Below are 13,707 nucleotides of genomic sequence, written 5' to 3'. Positions count from 1 at the left end.
TCTTTTGCGAGCCTGGAGCGCTCCTGTGTGTGTGCGCGCCTCTCTCCTACCCCCCCCCCCCCAGCCTGTGTGTGTGTGTGTGCGTGCGTCTCTCTTTTGCGAGCCTGGAGCACCTGTGTGTATTGTCACGCTTGGGTCACAGATTTGCACAGAGACACAGGAGGTTGTAGAAAAAAAGGAACTTTATTCAAAGCACTGCAAACAAACATTTGTCTCTTTTCAACAGTTTAAACGTGCTCCATGACAAGTCAGAGATGACAGCTCCGCCAGGAGCACAGATTGTCTGAGAGAGAAAGAAGGAGAAGCAAGCAACCAATTTAACAAACTGAAAGAAGCCCGTGCAGGCTTTTTAAGAAGGCGGAGCACCGCACGAGAGGCATATTACGCGACAGAGCCGGCAAGAAGGGAAAGGAGGAATGTGAAGGTAGTCTGTCCATGTTTCTTAGGGGTTTTCCCAGGGGCGTCTGTATTCTCTTGGGGTGCGATCAGCTTTGCAGCTCACAGTGTGTCTGTCTAGAGCGCTCCTGTGTGTGTGCGCACACGCCTCTCTCGCGCGTGTTCCTGTGTGTGTGTGTGTGTACAGCCCTCTGTCTCTTGCGCTGCCTCTCTGTGTGTGTGTGTGTGTGTGTGTGTGTGTGTGTGTGTGTGTGTGTGTGTGTGCGTGTGCTCGTGCTCTCTCTCGCTCGCTGCACAGGAAATGCACAGGGAGAGAATGAACATCAACAAACCGAAAGGGAACCTGGCTTGTTCGTAAACCGAGTGTTTGGTCGTGAACCGAGGCAAAAGTTTGGCGAACTTTTTGGTCGTAAACCGAGTTGTACGTATACCGAGACGTTCGTAAACCAAGGTTCCACTGTATAATATTTTTGTCTCATTTGTTTAACTGGATTCTCTTTTATCTACTTTTAGGACTTGAGTGAAAATCTGATGATGTTTTAGGTCATATTTATGCAGAAATATAGAAAATTCTAAAGGGTTCACAAACTTTCAAGCACAACTGTAAGAGATGCACTGTTATTACAAACAGTATGTATTACAAAAATACAAACATAACCAAAACTTAGCTACTTGTAGATCATGAAACATATGTACACACCTCCTCTTCTTCATCCTCCTGATCCCAGTTTCTGTCATTTAATTCTTTATCTGCTGTCCTCTTTGCCATATTCTATCTTACCTGAAAAAAACACATACATAACATAAAAAGTAATGAGCATATTGCAATTAATCAGAATTAAGTGACACTAAAACCAGCAATTCCACTTTTTGTTACACATAAGAAAATGATATCACTTACCTCAATCACCTATTAATAATTCAGCATGAGACACTACCAGAACAACACTTCCTTGTCAACCAAATTTGTTGCTCCATTCAATATCCACAAAATTACTTCAGACTATCAGGCGTCAATTCCCTCTTATGATAGGAGTTCATGGATTTGTTTTTTCTCTTGGAAGGGACATTTCATGAGCAACCACTTGAGCTCTAAATGTAAAAGCCCAGCTCTTATCATCTGAAACTGCTAGCATCTATGCAGGTTTATAATTACATATGCTTTAGCCAAGTATATGAGATTTCCTCCTTCACAAGAAAAATCAATTACTGCATGCTGTAAAACCTTCCACCCTTTTTGGCAATTTTTGTGCAATGAACATGTGACCAATTCAGGCAACATTATTTTTTGTTAAGGTGCAAGATAAAAGATACCACTACTAGATACAGTACCATCAAGTATTCACTGCTAATTACAACATACTTGCTGCCTTTGGTATTTTTTCTTAGAAAAGCACATAATGTTCATATGTTGTTAAACAATTTTAATTAACTTGACTCCTCTGTCTGTCTGGGTCAAATTTTGCAACTGATTTTAAAACCACTTTTGGCACAACAAATTTTTTCAAATTTTGCGTATGTGTTCAGTATCGATGACAATATAATAATCCATCAAAACCGACGCAATTATGTAAGAAATTTTGCTGTAATCAATGGTTATGAGAGTCCAATTAATGCACACACAACAATGACGGAGAGAGAATATAGTGTGATATAGGAGCATGCAACTGAGAAATGCATTGGATTACCCCCACTTGCCTCTTCCAGTGAGTGGAGTGGGTAAATATGCAAAACGACTTTCCTTGCTTACTCTTATGAAGGAGCAGCCCTGACGATCATGGTTAGGTAGTATTGCTGTAAGCTTGCCGTTCTGTTGTCAATATATTTTTTTTCGCAGCGAATGAGTGTTAATCCCATAAAAGCCTGAACAGAAAAAGAGAGACCAAAACATAATTCTTCTTAGTATTAAAAAAATTCTGCAAAGAAGAAATATTATGTAATTTTTTTAAAGAAGCTTCCCGTTCATGAAAAATGATTAAAGAAAAATTATTTGCAAAATATTCAAAAACTAAAAAGGTAAAAAATAAAATGTATAAATGTTAAGTAAAACTATTTTATTTACTTTGGTTAAAAATGCACTAAAAAGCAAAAAAAAAAATTTTCTTTAACCACAATTTTCATGGTTATATGTGACTAAATAAAATTGTGTGGCGCACATAAATTAATTCAGTCAATTAATAGAATAGCTACTTTCACCAAAAAATATAAAAAACAACATCATTATAATTCCCAACCATGCTAAACAAGTTTCAATAACTGTTTGAATTAATTAATTCATGTGTGCCCCACGATTTTATTTATAATAATAATAATAATAACAATAATAATGCGTTTTAGTAATAGGGAACTTTATATTAGTAGTAAATCTCAAAGTGCTGCATAAAAAAGAATAAACAAAGGCAAAGCAAGATAAAAACAGAATAAAATGACAATTAGTAGCATTCTTATTAATAAGCTTTCCTAAACAGAAAAGTCTTTAGCTGTTTTTTAAAACAGTCCACAATCTGCTGTGTTCTCAGGCTCTCTGGTAGGGCATTCCAGAGCCGTGGAGCAGCGGCTGCAAAGGCTCGGTCACCCATTTTATGAAGTTTGGTCACAGGGGGGTGAAGGCGGTTTATTGTAGTGGATTGTAATATAAGGAGTTCCTCAAGATATTGGGGAGCATTTCCATGGTTTTTAATCAGCATTTACTGGTGAGTAAACAAACAGAGTTTGTATGCAATACAGAGGTGAATAGGGAGCCAATGAAGTGACTGAAGAATTGGTGAAATGTGTTCATATTTCTGCACCCTCATCAGGATTCTTGCAGCATTATTTTGAATTTGTTGGAGCTTTGGGGATCCCGATGAGGAGTACATTACAATAATCCAGCCTGGATGAGACAAAGTTGTGACATATGAAAAAGTTTGGGAACCTCTCTCAGCCTGCATAATAATTTACTCTAGTTTCAACAAAAAAAGATAGTGGTATGTCTTTCATTTCCTAGGAACATCTGAGTACTAGGGTGTTTTCCGAACAAAGATTTTTAGTGAAGCAATATTCAGCTGTATGAAATTAACCCCTTCACCGCCCTCTGCCGGATATATCCGGCACCGTTGTTTTAATGCTAACGCCATACTGCCGGAATTATCCGGCACATTTGCCTGTGGTTATATGAATGCCTGACAAGTAGTATAACTGACGGTTTGGCGTGGGTATTATTACTACGTTGTATTTCAACAAGTCTGTGGTTGTTTTGGCCGGTCATGTGACGTGATTCGCATGTAACAGCTGTGAATATGTCGAAACGTAAACTGACTTCAAGTGAGGCTTTGCAGGCGATTTTGGACAGTTCTGATCATGATTGTAGCAGTTCTGAAGAAGATTTTAGTGACAGTGATGAGCAGCAACGTGCGCTGCATGATATTGTGAATGAAGACGCATCGGATGACGGCGCTGAGTGGGTGTATCCCCAGCATCTCAGCTGGGCTGCTGCCCGTGGTGAACTACCTTTTCTGCATTCGTTTGAGGCAACATGTGGCTTTATTGTTGATGTAAACAATTACACTGCTGAGCAGTTTTATGAGCTGTTTGTGTCACCTGATTTGATCAGACATTTTGTTCATCAGACAAATCTGTATGCAGCACAGTTTATTGAGAAAAATCCCAATTTACCTCCACATTCCCGTGTTCGTGCTTGGTTTGACACTGATGAAAACGAAATGAAAAAATTCATTGGGATTTTGATGTTGATGGGAATAATCAGAAAACTGGATATTGAGATGTACTGGTCTACAGATCCTATGTATGCAACACCTATTTTTGCAGCTGTCATGACACGTAACCGATAATCTTTGCTGCTGAAATTCTTTCATTTGAATGACAACAGAAACGAGCCAGATAAGAAAGATCCAAACCGCGACCACTTGTTCAAGCTACGTCCTTTGATTGATCATTTATTTGAAGCATTTCAGTTGCCCTACATGCCAGGACCGTCAGTTGCAGTTGATGAAAGTTTATTGTCGTGGAAGGGCCGCTTACAGTTTCGACAGTATCTACCATTGAAAAGGGCACGGTTTGGTATTAAGATGTTTTGCTTAGCTGAGAATTCAGGTTACATTTATAGATTTCGTGTATACACTGGCAACTTGCACAACATTTAGTGGTCAATACTGCTTGAATAAATGTAAAAAATGTAAAAAAAATGTAAAAAAGTAAAAAAACAAAAATTGTTCAGATTTCGCCTGGCGTGGGGAATATTTAGGGAGTTGGCGGTTAAAGGGTTAAATCAAATGTGAAAAACTGGCTGTGCAAAAATTTGGGTCCCCTTGTAATTTTGCTGATTTGAATGCATGTAACTGCTCAATACTAATTACTTGCAACACCAAATTGGTTGGATTAGCTCGTTGAGCCTTGAACTTCATAGACAGGTGTGTCCAATCATGAGAAAAGGTATTTAAGGTGGTCAATTGCAAGTTGTGCTTCCCTTTGACTCTCTTCTGAAGAGTGACAGCATGGGATCCTCAAAGCAACTCTCAAAAGATCTGAAAACAAAGATTGTTCAGTAACATGGTTTAGGGGAAGGCTACAAAAATCTATCTCAGAGGTTTAAACTCAGTTTCAACTGTAAGGAATGTAATCAGGAAATGGAAGGCCACAGGCACAGTTGCTGTTAAATCCAGGTCTGGCAGGCCAAGAAAAATACAGGAGCGGCATATGTGCAGGATTGTGAGAATGGTTACAGACAACCCACAGATCACCTCCAAAGATCTGCAAGAACATCTTGCTGCAGATGATGTATCTGCACATCGTTCTACAATTCAGCGCAATTTGCACAAATAATATCTGTTGGCAGGGTGATGAGAAAGAAGCCCTTTCTGCACTCACGCCACAAACGGAGCCGCTTGTTTATGCAAAAGCTCACTTACACAAGCCAGATTCATTTTGGAACAAAGTGTTTTGGACTGATGAGACAAAAATTGAGTTATTTGGCCATAACAAAAAGTGATTTGCATGGCGGAAGAAGAACACCGCTACCTACTGTCAAATTTGGTGGAGGTTCCATCATGCTGTGTGGCTAGTTCAGGGACTGGGGCCCTTGTTAAAGAAGAGGGTCAGATGAATTCAACCCAATATCAACAAATTCTTCAGGATAATGTTCAAGCATCAGTCACAAAGTTGAAGTTACGCAGGGGTTGGATATTCTAACAAGACAATGACCCAAAACACAGTTCAAAATCTACAAAGGCATTCATGCAGAGGGAGAAATACAATGTTCTGGAATGGCCGTCACAGTCCCGACTTGAATATCATCAAAAATCTATGGAATGATTTGAAGCAGGCTGTACATACTTGCCTGCGGTGGGTTGGCACCCTGCCCGGGATTGGTTCCTGCCTTGTGCCCTGTGTTGGCTGGGATTGGCTCCAGCAGACCCCCGTGACCCTGTGTTCGGATTCAGCGGGTTGGAAAATGGATGGATGGATGGATGTACATACTTGGCAGTCATCACATTTAACTGAATAGGAGAGATTTTGTATGAAAGAATGGTCAAAAATACCTCCATCCAGAATCCAGACACTCATCAAAGGATATAAGAAGGCGTCTAGAGGCTGTTATACAGTATTTGCAAAAGGAGGCTCAACTAAGTATTGATGTAATATCTCAGTTGGGGTGCCCTAATTTATCCATCCATCCATCCTCTTCCGCTTATCCGAGGTCAGGTCACGGGGGCAGCTGCTTGAGCAGAGATGCCCAGACTTCCCTCTCCCCGGCCACTACTTCTAGCTCTCCTGGGGGAATCCCGAGGCATTCCAGGCCAGCTGAGAGACATAGTCCCTCCAGCGTGTCCTGGGTCTTCCCCTGGGCCTACTCCCGGTTAGACGTGCCCGAAACACCTCACCAGGGAGGCGTCCAGGAGGCATCCTGATCAGATGCCCGAGCCACCTCATCTGACTCCTCTCCATGCGGAGGAGCAGCGGCTCTACTCTGAGCCCCTCCCGGATGACTGAGCTTCTCACCCTATCTTTAAGGGAAAGCCCAGACAAGGGAAAGCGGGTGTGGGTATACTTATTGCCCCCCGACTTGGAGCCTGTTCATTGGGGTTTACCCCGGTGAACGAGAGGGTAGCCTCCCTCCGCCTTCAGGTGGGGGGAAGGGTCCTAACTGTTGTTTGTGCGTATGCACCGAACAGCAGTTCAGAGTACCCACCCTTTTTGGAGTCCCTGGAGGGGGTGCTAGAGGGCATACCTTCTGGGGACTCTCTCATACTGCTGGGAAACTTCAATGCTCATGTGGGCAATGACAGTGAGACCTGGAAGGGCGTGATTGGGAGGAATGGCCCCCCGATCTGAACCCCAGCGGTGTTTTGTTATTGGACTTCTGTGCTCGTCACAGATTGTCCATAACGAACACCATGTTCAAGAACAGGGGTGTTCATATGTGCACTTGGCACCAGGACACCCTAGGCCTCAGTTCGATGATCGACTTTGTGGTCGTGTCATTGGACTTGCGGCCACATGTCTTGGACACTCGGGCGTGGGAGGAGTTTGGGGAGGCCATGGAGAACGACTTTCGGACGGCTTCGAGGAGATTCTGGTCCACCGTCCGGCGTCTCAGGAGGGGGAAGCAGTGCAGTGTCAACACTGTATATGGTGGGGATAGTGCACTGCTGACCTCGACTCGGGACGATGTGGGTCGGTGGGGGGAGTACTTCGAAGACCTCCTCAATCCCACTAACATGGCTTCCAATGAGGAAGTAGAGCCCGGGGACTCAGAGGTGGGCTCCCCCATCTCTGGGACTGAGGTCACCGAGGTGGTCAAAAAACTCCTTGGTGGCAGGGCCCCAGGGGTGGATGAGATACGCCCGGAGTTCCTCAAGGCTCTGGATGTTGTAGGACTGTCTTGGTTGACACGTCTCTGCAACACTGCATGGACATCGGGGACAGTGCCTCTGGATTGGCAGACCGGGGTGGTGGTCCCCGTCTTTAAGAAGGGGGACCGGAGGGTGTGTTCCAACTACAGAGGGATCACACTCCTCAGCCTCCCTGGAAAAGTCTATTCGGGGGTTCTGGAGAGGAGGGTCCGTTGGATAGTTGAACCTCGGATTCAGGAGGAAAAGTATGGTTTTCGTCCTGGTCGCGGAACAGTGGACCAGCTCTACACCCTTAGCAGGGTCCTGGAGTGTGCATGGGAGTTTGCCCAACCAGACTACATGTGTTTTGTGGACTTGGAAAAGGCATTAGACCGTGTCCCTCGGGGAACTACTGTTTCCATAAGGCATGTCATATATTAAAAGAAAGTTGCTACTTTGAAAGCTCAGCCAGTGATAAACCAAAATCCAAAGAATTAAGAGGGGTCCCCAGACTGGTTCATATGACTGTATAACCACGTGCATTTATAACTAAAGTAAATGAATCTACTCATTCATGTTAAACTGGAATCACCATTTCATGTTATTTTTTAGAGATGCTCTGATTGATTGGCCGCTGATCTAAATCAGCCAATTTTCATTAAAAAAAAACTTGGTCAGTGGTCAGTAAATGGGCCGATCACAAAAACCGATCTTTCCAGGTCCTGCTTTTCTAGGCTTTACAGCAATTTAGTTGCAGCGCTCCTTTATGTAAGGCGTTACAATATTTTATTTTTTTTTTTTTTTTGCTGCGAACTTCCAGTAGTGTAAACAAAGCAAGTCGAGGCTTGTTTCACAAAAGACAGAGAGCTAATTGGAATATTAACCTTTAAATTAAAAGAAAGGGGAGTAATAAACTTAGAAAAAGGAATCAGAAAAGTTGTCCCATGCAACTTGATGACGAGATGCAAGAAAATCTACTTTAAACAATTCAGACCTTTTTATTTTGTCCTTTAAATTAAAACAAACACAGTTTGAGTTTTGACAGCAAGCTTGTTTTAAGTCTAGTAGCTTACATTTTTTAATTGGAAGAAGATAAAGACAAAGCTGAAAGTGCTACTTAGTAAACAATAGGCTTGTTATCTTAACAGAGTAATTGCTCTTTATAATCTTGTTAACCCTAGAATTCCTGAAGCCTACGAAAAAACACGTAATCCCGGCCCACTTTAAATTCCTTTGCACCTCTCCATCAACGTCTTTTGTTTTGTAAATGTGTCGATCAGCACAAGCACTAAGCAGCCTGCTGTCATATGCCCCCCAATGACGCAGTTCAAGTCGCAGAGAAGATTCTCAGAGCTAAAGTCTCTTTATCTGGGAGTGAGGTGCCAGGAATGTAGAGGGTAAATAATATTTCGCCATTTGGAATACATACATTTAATGTGTGTGTTCCGTGTTTACAACGATCTATGTAAATGTAGGATGGCAGGAATTGTTGAACACATAACTAGAAAAGAAACGTTTTTCATATTTTAGTAATAATGACAAAATGCAGACCTGACGTGTATAATGTGTGAATGATGATTAGTAGCGGCCTTAAAAAAAATCTGATCTGAGCATCTCTAGTTATTTTAACAGCTTTGTATTAAGTGTTAGAGAAAACACTATGCTAACTTGGAGAGAATGTGCAAACTACACACAGACAACAAACAAGCACACAATTCAAACCCATGATGCCAGATCTGTGAAGTAGCACCAGAAACAACTATTCTACCTTGCCACCCTAAATAAGATCTACTCATTTATATAGTATTTAGTTTGCAAGCAAATGACATTGCCACCATTATTATTCTATGGCTCCACATTTCATCCCACTTTAACTGTAGTTACAGTGAAACAACTCGTATGAAATACATTTGGAACTGCAGTAATAATGGGTAATAAAAGAACACATTTGATTTTTCTCTTTGGCTGCAAGCAGTTAACTTAAAAATTAGTATTAGAAATGCACAGGTCCACTTTCTGTAGGTGTTCCATTAGAGTGTCCACATCCAACCTAAGTACTAGAAGCTATAACTTCAAGGTATTGTGGTAACAATATGGAGGTCGATAAAGAAAAAATGTTGTTTCTATTTTTTTTATGTTTACACCCTGGATACGCACATTTTCTAACTATTTTCTCGAAAGCAAAACTGCTCTGAACTACTTAAGTGCTTGGTTTTGTGCTGAAACCTCATTTATTTTTAATCCCAACCCATGATGGTGGCTGTGAGCAGACAAGTGATCAGAAAATGTAGTCTTATGTCAAGAAAAATAGTTCAAAGAATGTGATAAAATAATTATTTCTCTTTCCTTTCACTATCACAAGAACACCTCAAACACAGAAGGCACATTTCTTCCAATTCAAACCTTGCTGCTTCACAGTGGATGTATTTGTTAAGTGTTAATGCTTTTTCCATCACCCATCAACCCGTGAACCCCTGAGCCTTGTTGTAAGAACAGAAGTATTTAAAAAGCACTTCACTTTAGAACAAAACTGAACTCTTAATCAAATGACGCTCACTATGGCACAGTTCTGCGCATACATGCAAGTATACTGTAAATGCAACTAAAGAACAGTAATGCATGGTAATTTCAAACACACAAAAACAAACACAAGGAAGGATGCCAACAAAATACAAATTTTAGGATTGGTGACAAACAACGTCCTGAAACACCCCAATACCCCAATTGTTTCCTTAATAATTTTCAGTTTCTTCAAAATACAAGTAAGCCCGCGATTCGCTAGCGAATCAGAAATCCAAGAATAGCAATCAGTTTCTGTTCTGTCCAATATCTGGATGGATGACATATCTTGGAGGGTGGGCGCGTCTGGGGAAATGTCATTTAATTCAATATGCATATTTGTACTAAAGCGGTTTCGTTTTGTGGAGACGCGATTCTGTTGCCTTTGCCGACACCGACTGCTGGGATCTACATTACTGGCACAGTGGATTAGAGCAAGTGTAGTGAACAGGTTGTGTTGTTTGGGCGCCACCTACTGACTCTGGGAAGCCGCTGCATTTGACTCTGGGGCGTGCGCCACTGCGCAATATGCGCCTCAGTGGGAAGCCACTGCGTGATGAAATATCATGGAGGGTATATGCGGTGGTGTAGGCGGTCGCGTCCGGGCGGCTGTACAACCTGGCGTGCACGCTTTACCTCAGGTGTAGTTCACAGGTCGTAGGCATGGTAAAGTTTCCATTTAATTCACTACCCTATTTGAACTAACACGGTTTCTTTGTGTGGGCGCCTTCGTTCATTGTTTGTATCCATGACTGTACAGGTTGTGTTGTTTGGGTGGTCACAGGTTGTGTTGTCTGGGCCCCACCTACCGACTCTGGGAAGCCGCTGCGTTCGACTCTGGGGCGGGCGCCAAGGCCACAGTGCGCATGCGTGCGTTTGACTCTGGGGTGGGCGCCAAGGCCGCAGTGCGCATGCGCCTCAGTGCGTCCCCCGTGCATAAATTAACTGTGGTTTAATACGATAGATATTTTCGTAATACGGACATATAAAAAACTCCTACTGTGCAAGAAAAACTCTATGGATGGGCAAGATATTAATTTGATTTTACGCAGCTTTACGATTTAGCTATGTGAGAAAATCAAGATATATTGGTATGAAAGGATGTCCTGATTTGGCGTTTGTTCCATAAATTCAGAGACACCTGACAGAAAAAGTAAGATGAACAAAGACCAGTTTTCCAGTCTTGCCCAAACTATGTATTCAGTAGAAATATTAGTTAATTAAAGAAGGTATATAAAAATTAGAAACGTTGATGAAAAGGAACAAAGTAAATACAAAAATAATGATGATAAGCACTGTTGTAAGTCGCTCTGGATAAGAGCGTCTGCTAAATGATGTAAATGTAAACAAAATATGTTGGCATTTTACAAGACGACTGCTTCTCTCATATCCCGAAGATCATGTGCATTTGAAGAGAACTGCAGTCTTCTCCAAAACGTTGCCACGCACTGGCCATTTGAATGGTCGACATGGAACTGAAGTGAAGTGAAATAGCTGCAACTTCGGTACTTACATCGTCAGTTTACAATTCAACCTAGCTTTAAAAGAGTATGGAACGTTCTGAAGACAAAATGATGATTGTAGAAAAAGGATACATTTTTTTAATGACAAATATATATTTTGAACTTTAATCATTTCTGTCAATAAAGACCGGTCAGTTAACAGTTTAAAATGTATAGAAAAATGTCAAATTCTCAGGGATGTTTTACATTCTTTACTCAGTTTGAACGTATTTTTTAAAGAATCTGTTTCTCAACGTAGGTAAAAAAAAAAACAGGTTAACATTTAATATTAAAGAATGAGAAAGACTCCACGTTTTCGCACAATTTGCTGGTGGCTGAAAGTATTTTGGCTTCGGAAGAACTGTTAATCGATTATGAAACTGAAAATGGATATTGTAATTTATTTTATAACGCTAATATCTTACTGTCCTGCAAAATTTTCCAAACTAAACAAAAACAGATTTCATGATTAAGCATCTTGGTGCATCTATATAAAATTAAACCAATACGCAGGATTTCAAGAAGATCACTCAAAAATACTATTTCTGGGGAAAAATACTCCGGTTGATCTAGGCGCATGCTGCCTCTGAATTATATTAGAACAAGCACTGTGCCAGATATCAAAGCTTACGGCACAATGAAATGACACTCAAATATCCAAGAAAAGAACGAAACGATAAATAGGTATAGCTATTTTATCACGTAAAGGGAAATACTTTACAGTTAACTAAGAAAAATCTACCCATTTTTGCAAAGGCAGCACTGCAGCATCACGCTTGCTGTTTGCGCCAATACAACTTAGCATCTCGTACCGGCGACTTTTCACAACCCGCGACTATCATCTTCATTCAAAATTAAAATTTAAAACACTTACCTGGTATTTCCGCTCCAGGTGTTAACTCCTTGGCGACGCGATAACGTTCTGCTAACTAATAACTCTGCCAAAGATTCTTTGACAATCTTTTAAAGAATTACAACTTCAGGCCTCACTTATGCAGCCATTTTGCGCGCCGAGCCAACTCGTCTTCGGCGACTGCTTCCGGGTTAGCGGAGATTCAAAGCACGCCGGTGCCGCCGTCGTTCGTTTTACTGCTAATTCCTGTTTGAGTTTCGCCAAGTGCTTCAAGCGTCGGAAGTGATGTCGCTGGGCTTTTTCAAATATTTGAAAAGCGCGTTATGTTCGTTCCGATTGTCCATCATTGCTATAGAGGCCAACAGTCTTTCACTCGCAATCTCGTTTTTTTCTGTAAATCTTGTGTTTTCTGCATTTCCTAACAAAAATTTTCGAACAAATCCGAATTGGAACACGTCATTACTGTTTGCTATTCAGTGAAGCTATTCTTTTCAAAGTCCTAATTGTTCTTTCGGCTGCTCCAGTTCGGGGTTGCCACAGCGGATCATCCAAAATTGTTGTCCGCATATTCATTTGGCAAAATTTTACACCGGCTGCCATTCCTGACGTAACCATCCCCATTTATCCGGGCTTGGGACCGGCACGAAGAAACACACTGGTTTGTGCATCCCCTGTGGCTGGGTTTTTCAAAGTCCTAATTAAACCCAGCAAAAGTATGAACTCTTTCATTTTGCTAAGATCATAAACAATTCGGGAAGAATGTATTCTGGTATTTTGTATTATTTTGTTGTTTCCTTTTTTACTGTCACAGTTCATTTAAAATTCTGTTCAGGGATTTCCAAATTTCCCCCATTGGGAGTCTGTGTGAATTTGTCCTTTGATGGACTGATGCACGGTCCAGAGACTACACTTAGAATTCCAGCTTTTCTCACATAGTCAAGGTTACATTTATTAAGGACAAAAAGCAAATGATGGAAACGTTTCCTAATGTTTAACTTCTCTGTAAGGTATATCTTAATATATTGGTGCAGACCACACTAGATATCTTCCGTAAAAAAAATCTATTGGGTTTTAATTTTGGCTGTATTTTCATTTTATTCAGAACAGTCTGATACTGTGAAGATGAACAAGAAGATTGTTTAATATAAAGTATTAAAGCAAAATGCCAAAAATGCTGACCGCTGCAACAATAACATTTAGAATGAGAAGTCAAATGACACCTTTTATTGGCTAATTAAAAAGATTACAATATGCAAGCTTTCAAGGCAACTCAGGCCCAATCTTCAGGCAAGATGTAATACAGAAACTGGAGATCCCTGTGTTTATATAGACACCAGGACAAATACAACATTGGAAAACCTTTAAGTGAGACATCTTAAATGAAAAAAATTAATAGACCTCTGCAAACCGAGTATTATACCTGAGTATGGTTGGATACCTTATCATGATGCCTTTCAGGATATGATTTTCCTTTTTGCATTTCATTAAGATGTCGCTGTCCATGTTTGCCAGTTTCTTCCACCGGGTCCATAGTAGTAGCGGTACATTTTGGTGTCTTGTATGTCTG

The 13,707-nt window shown here is 41.1% G+C and overlaps 1 protein-coding gene across 1 annotated transcript in view; it reads right to left on the bottom strand.

Annotated features, from left to right (window-relative positions):
• Nucleotides 1-12,338, bottom strand: part of nup50 (nucleoporin 50) — a 54,624-nt gene extending 42,286 nt beyond the window's left edge. Inside the window, exons 1-2 of the mRNA XM_051925662.1 lie at nucleotides 12,162-12,338; nucleotides 1,097-1,177 (exon numbers count right to left, since the gene is read on the bottom strand). Coding sequence (XP_051781622.1) covers nucleotides 1,097-1,165 — 69 coding nt within the window. The 5' untranslated portion in view covers nucleotides 1,166-1,177; nucleotides 12,162-12,338. The remainder of the gene's footprint in view (nucleotides 1-1,096; nucleotides 1,178-12,161) is intronic.
• Between the last annotated feature and the right edge of the window lie 1,369 nt (nucleotides 12,339-13,707).

This window comes from Erpetoichthys calabaricus, chromosome 1 (genome assembly GCF_900747795.2).
Source record: "Erpetoichthys calabaricus chromosome 1, fErpCal1.3, whole genome shotgun sequence".
In the NCBI taxonomy this organism is placed as follows: Eukaryota; Metazoa; Chordata; class Cladistia; order Polypteriformes; family Polypteridae; genus Erpetoichthys; species Erpetoichthys calabaricus.
The sequence above is the reverse complement of the archived record's forward strand: the minus strand, read 5'-3'. Positions and strand labels throughout refer to the sequence as shown.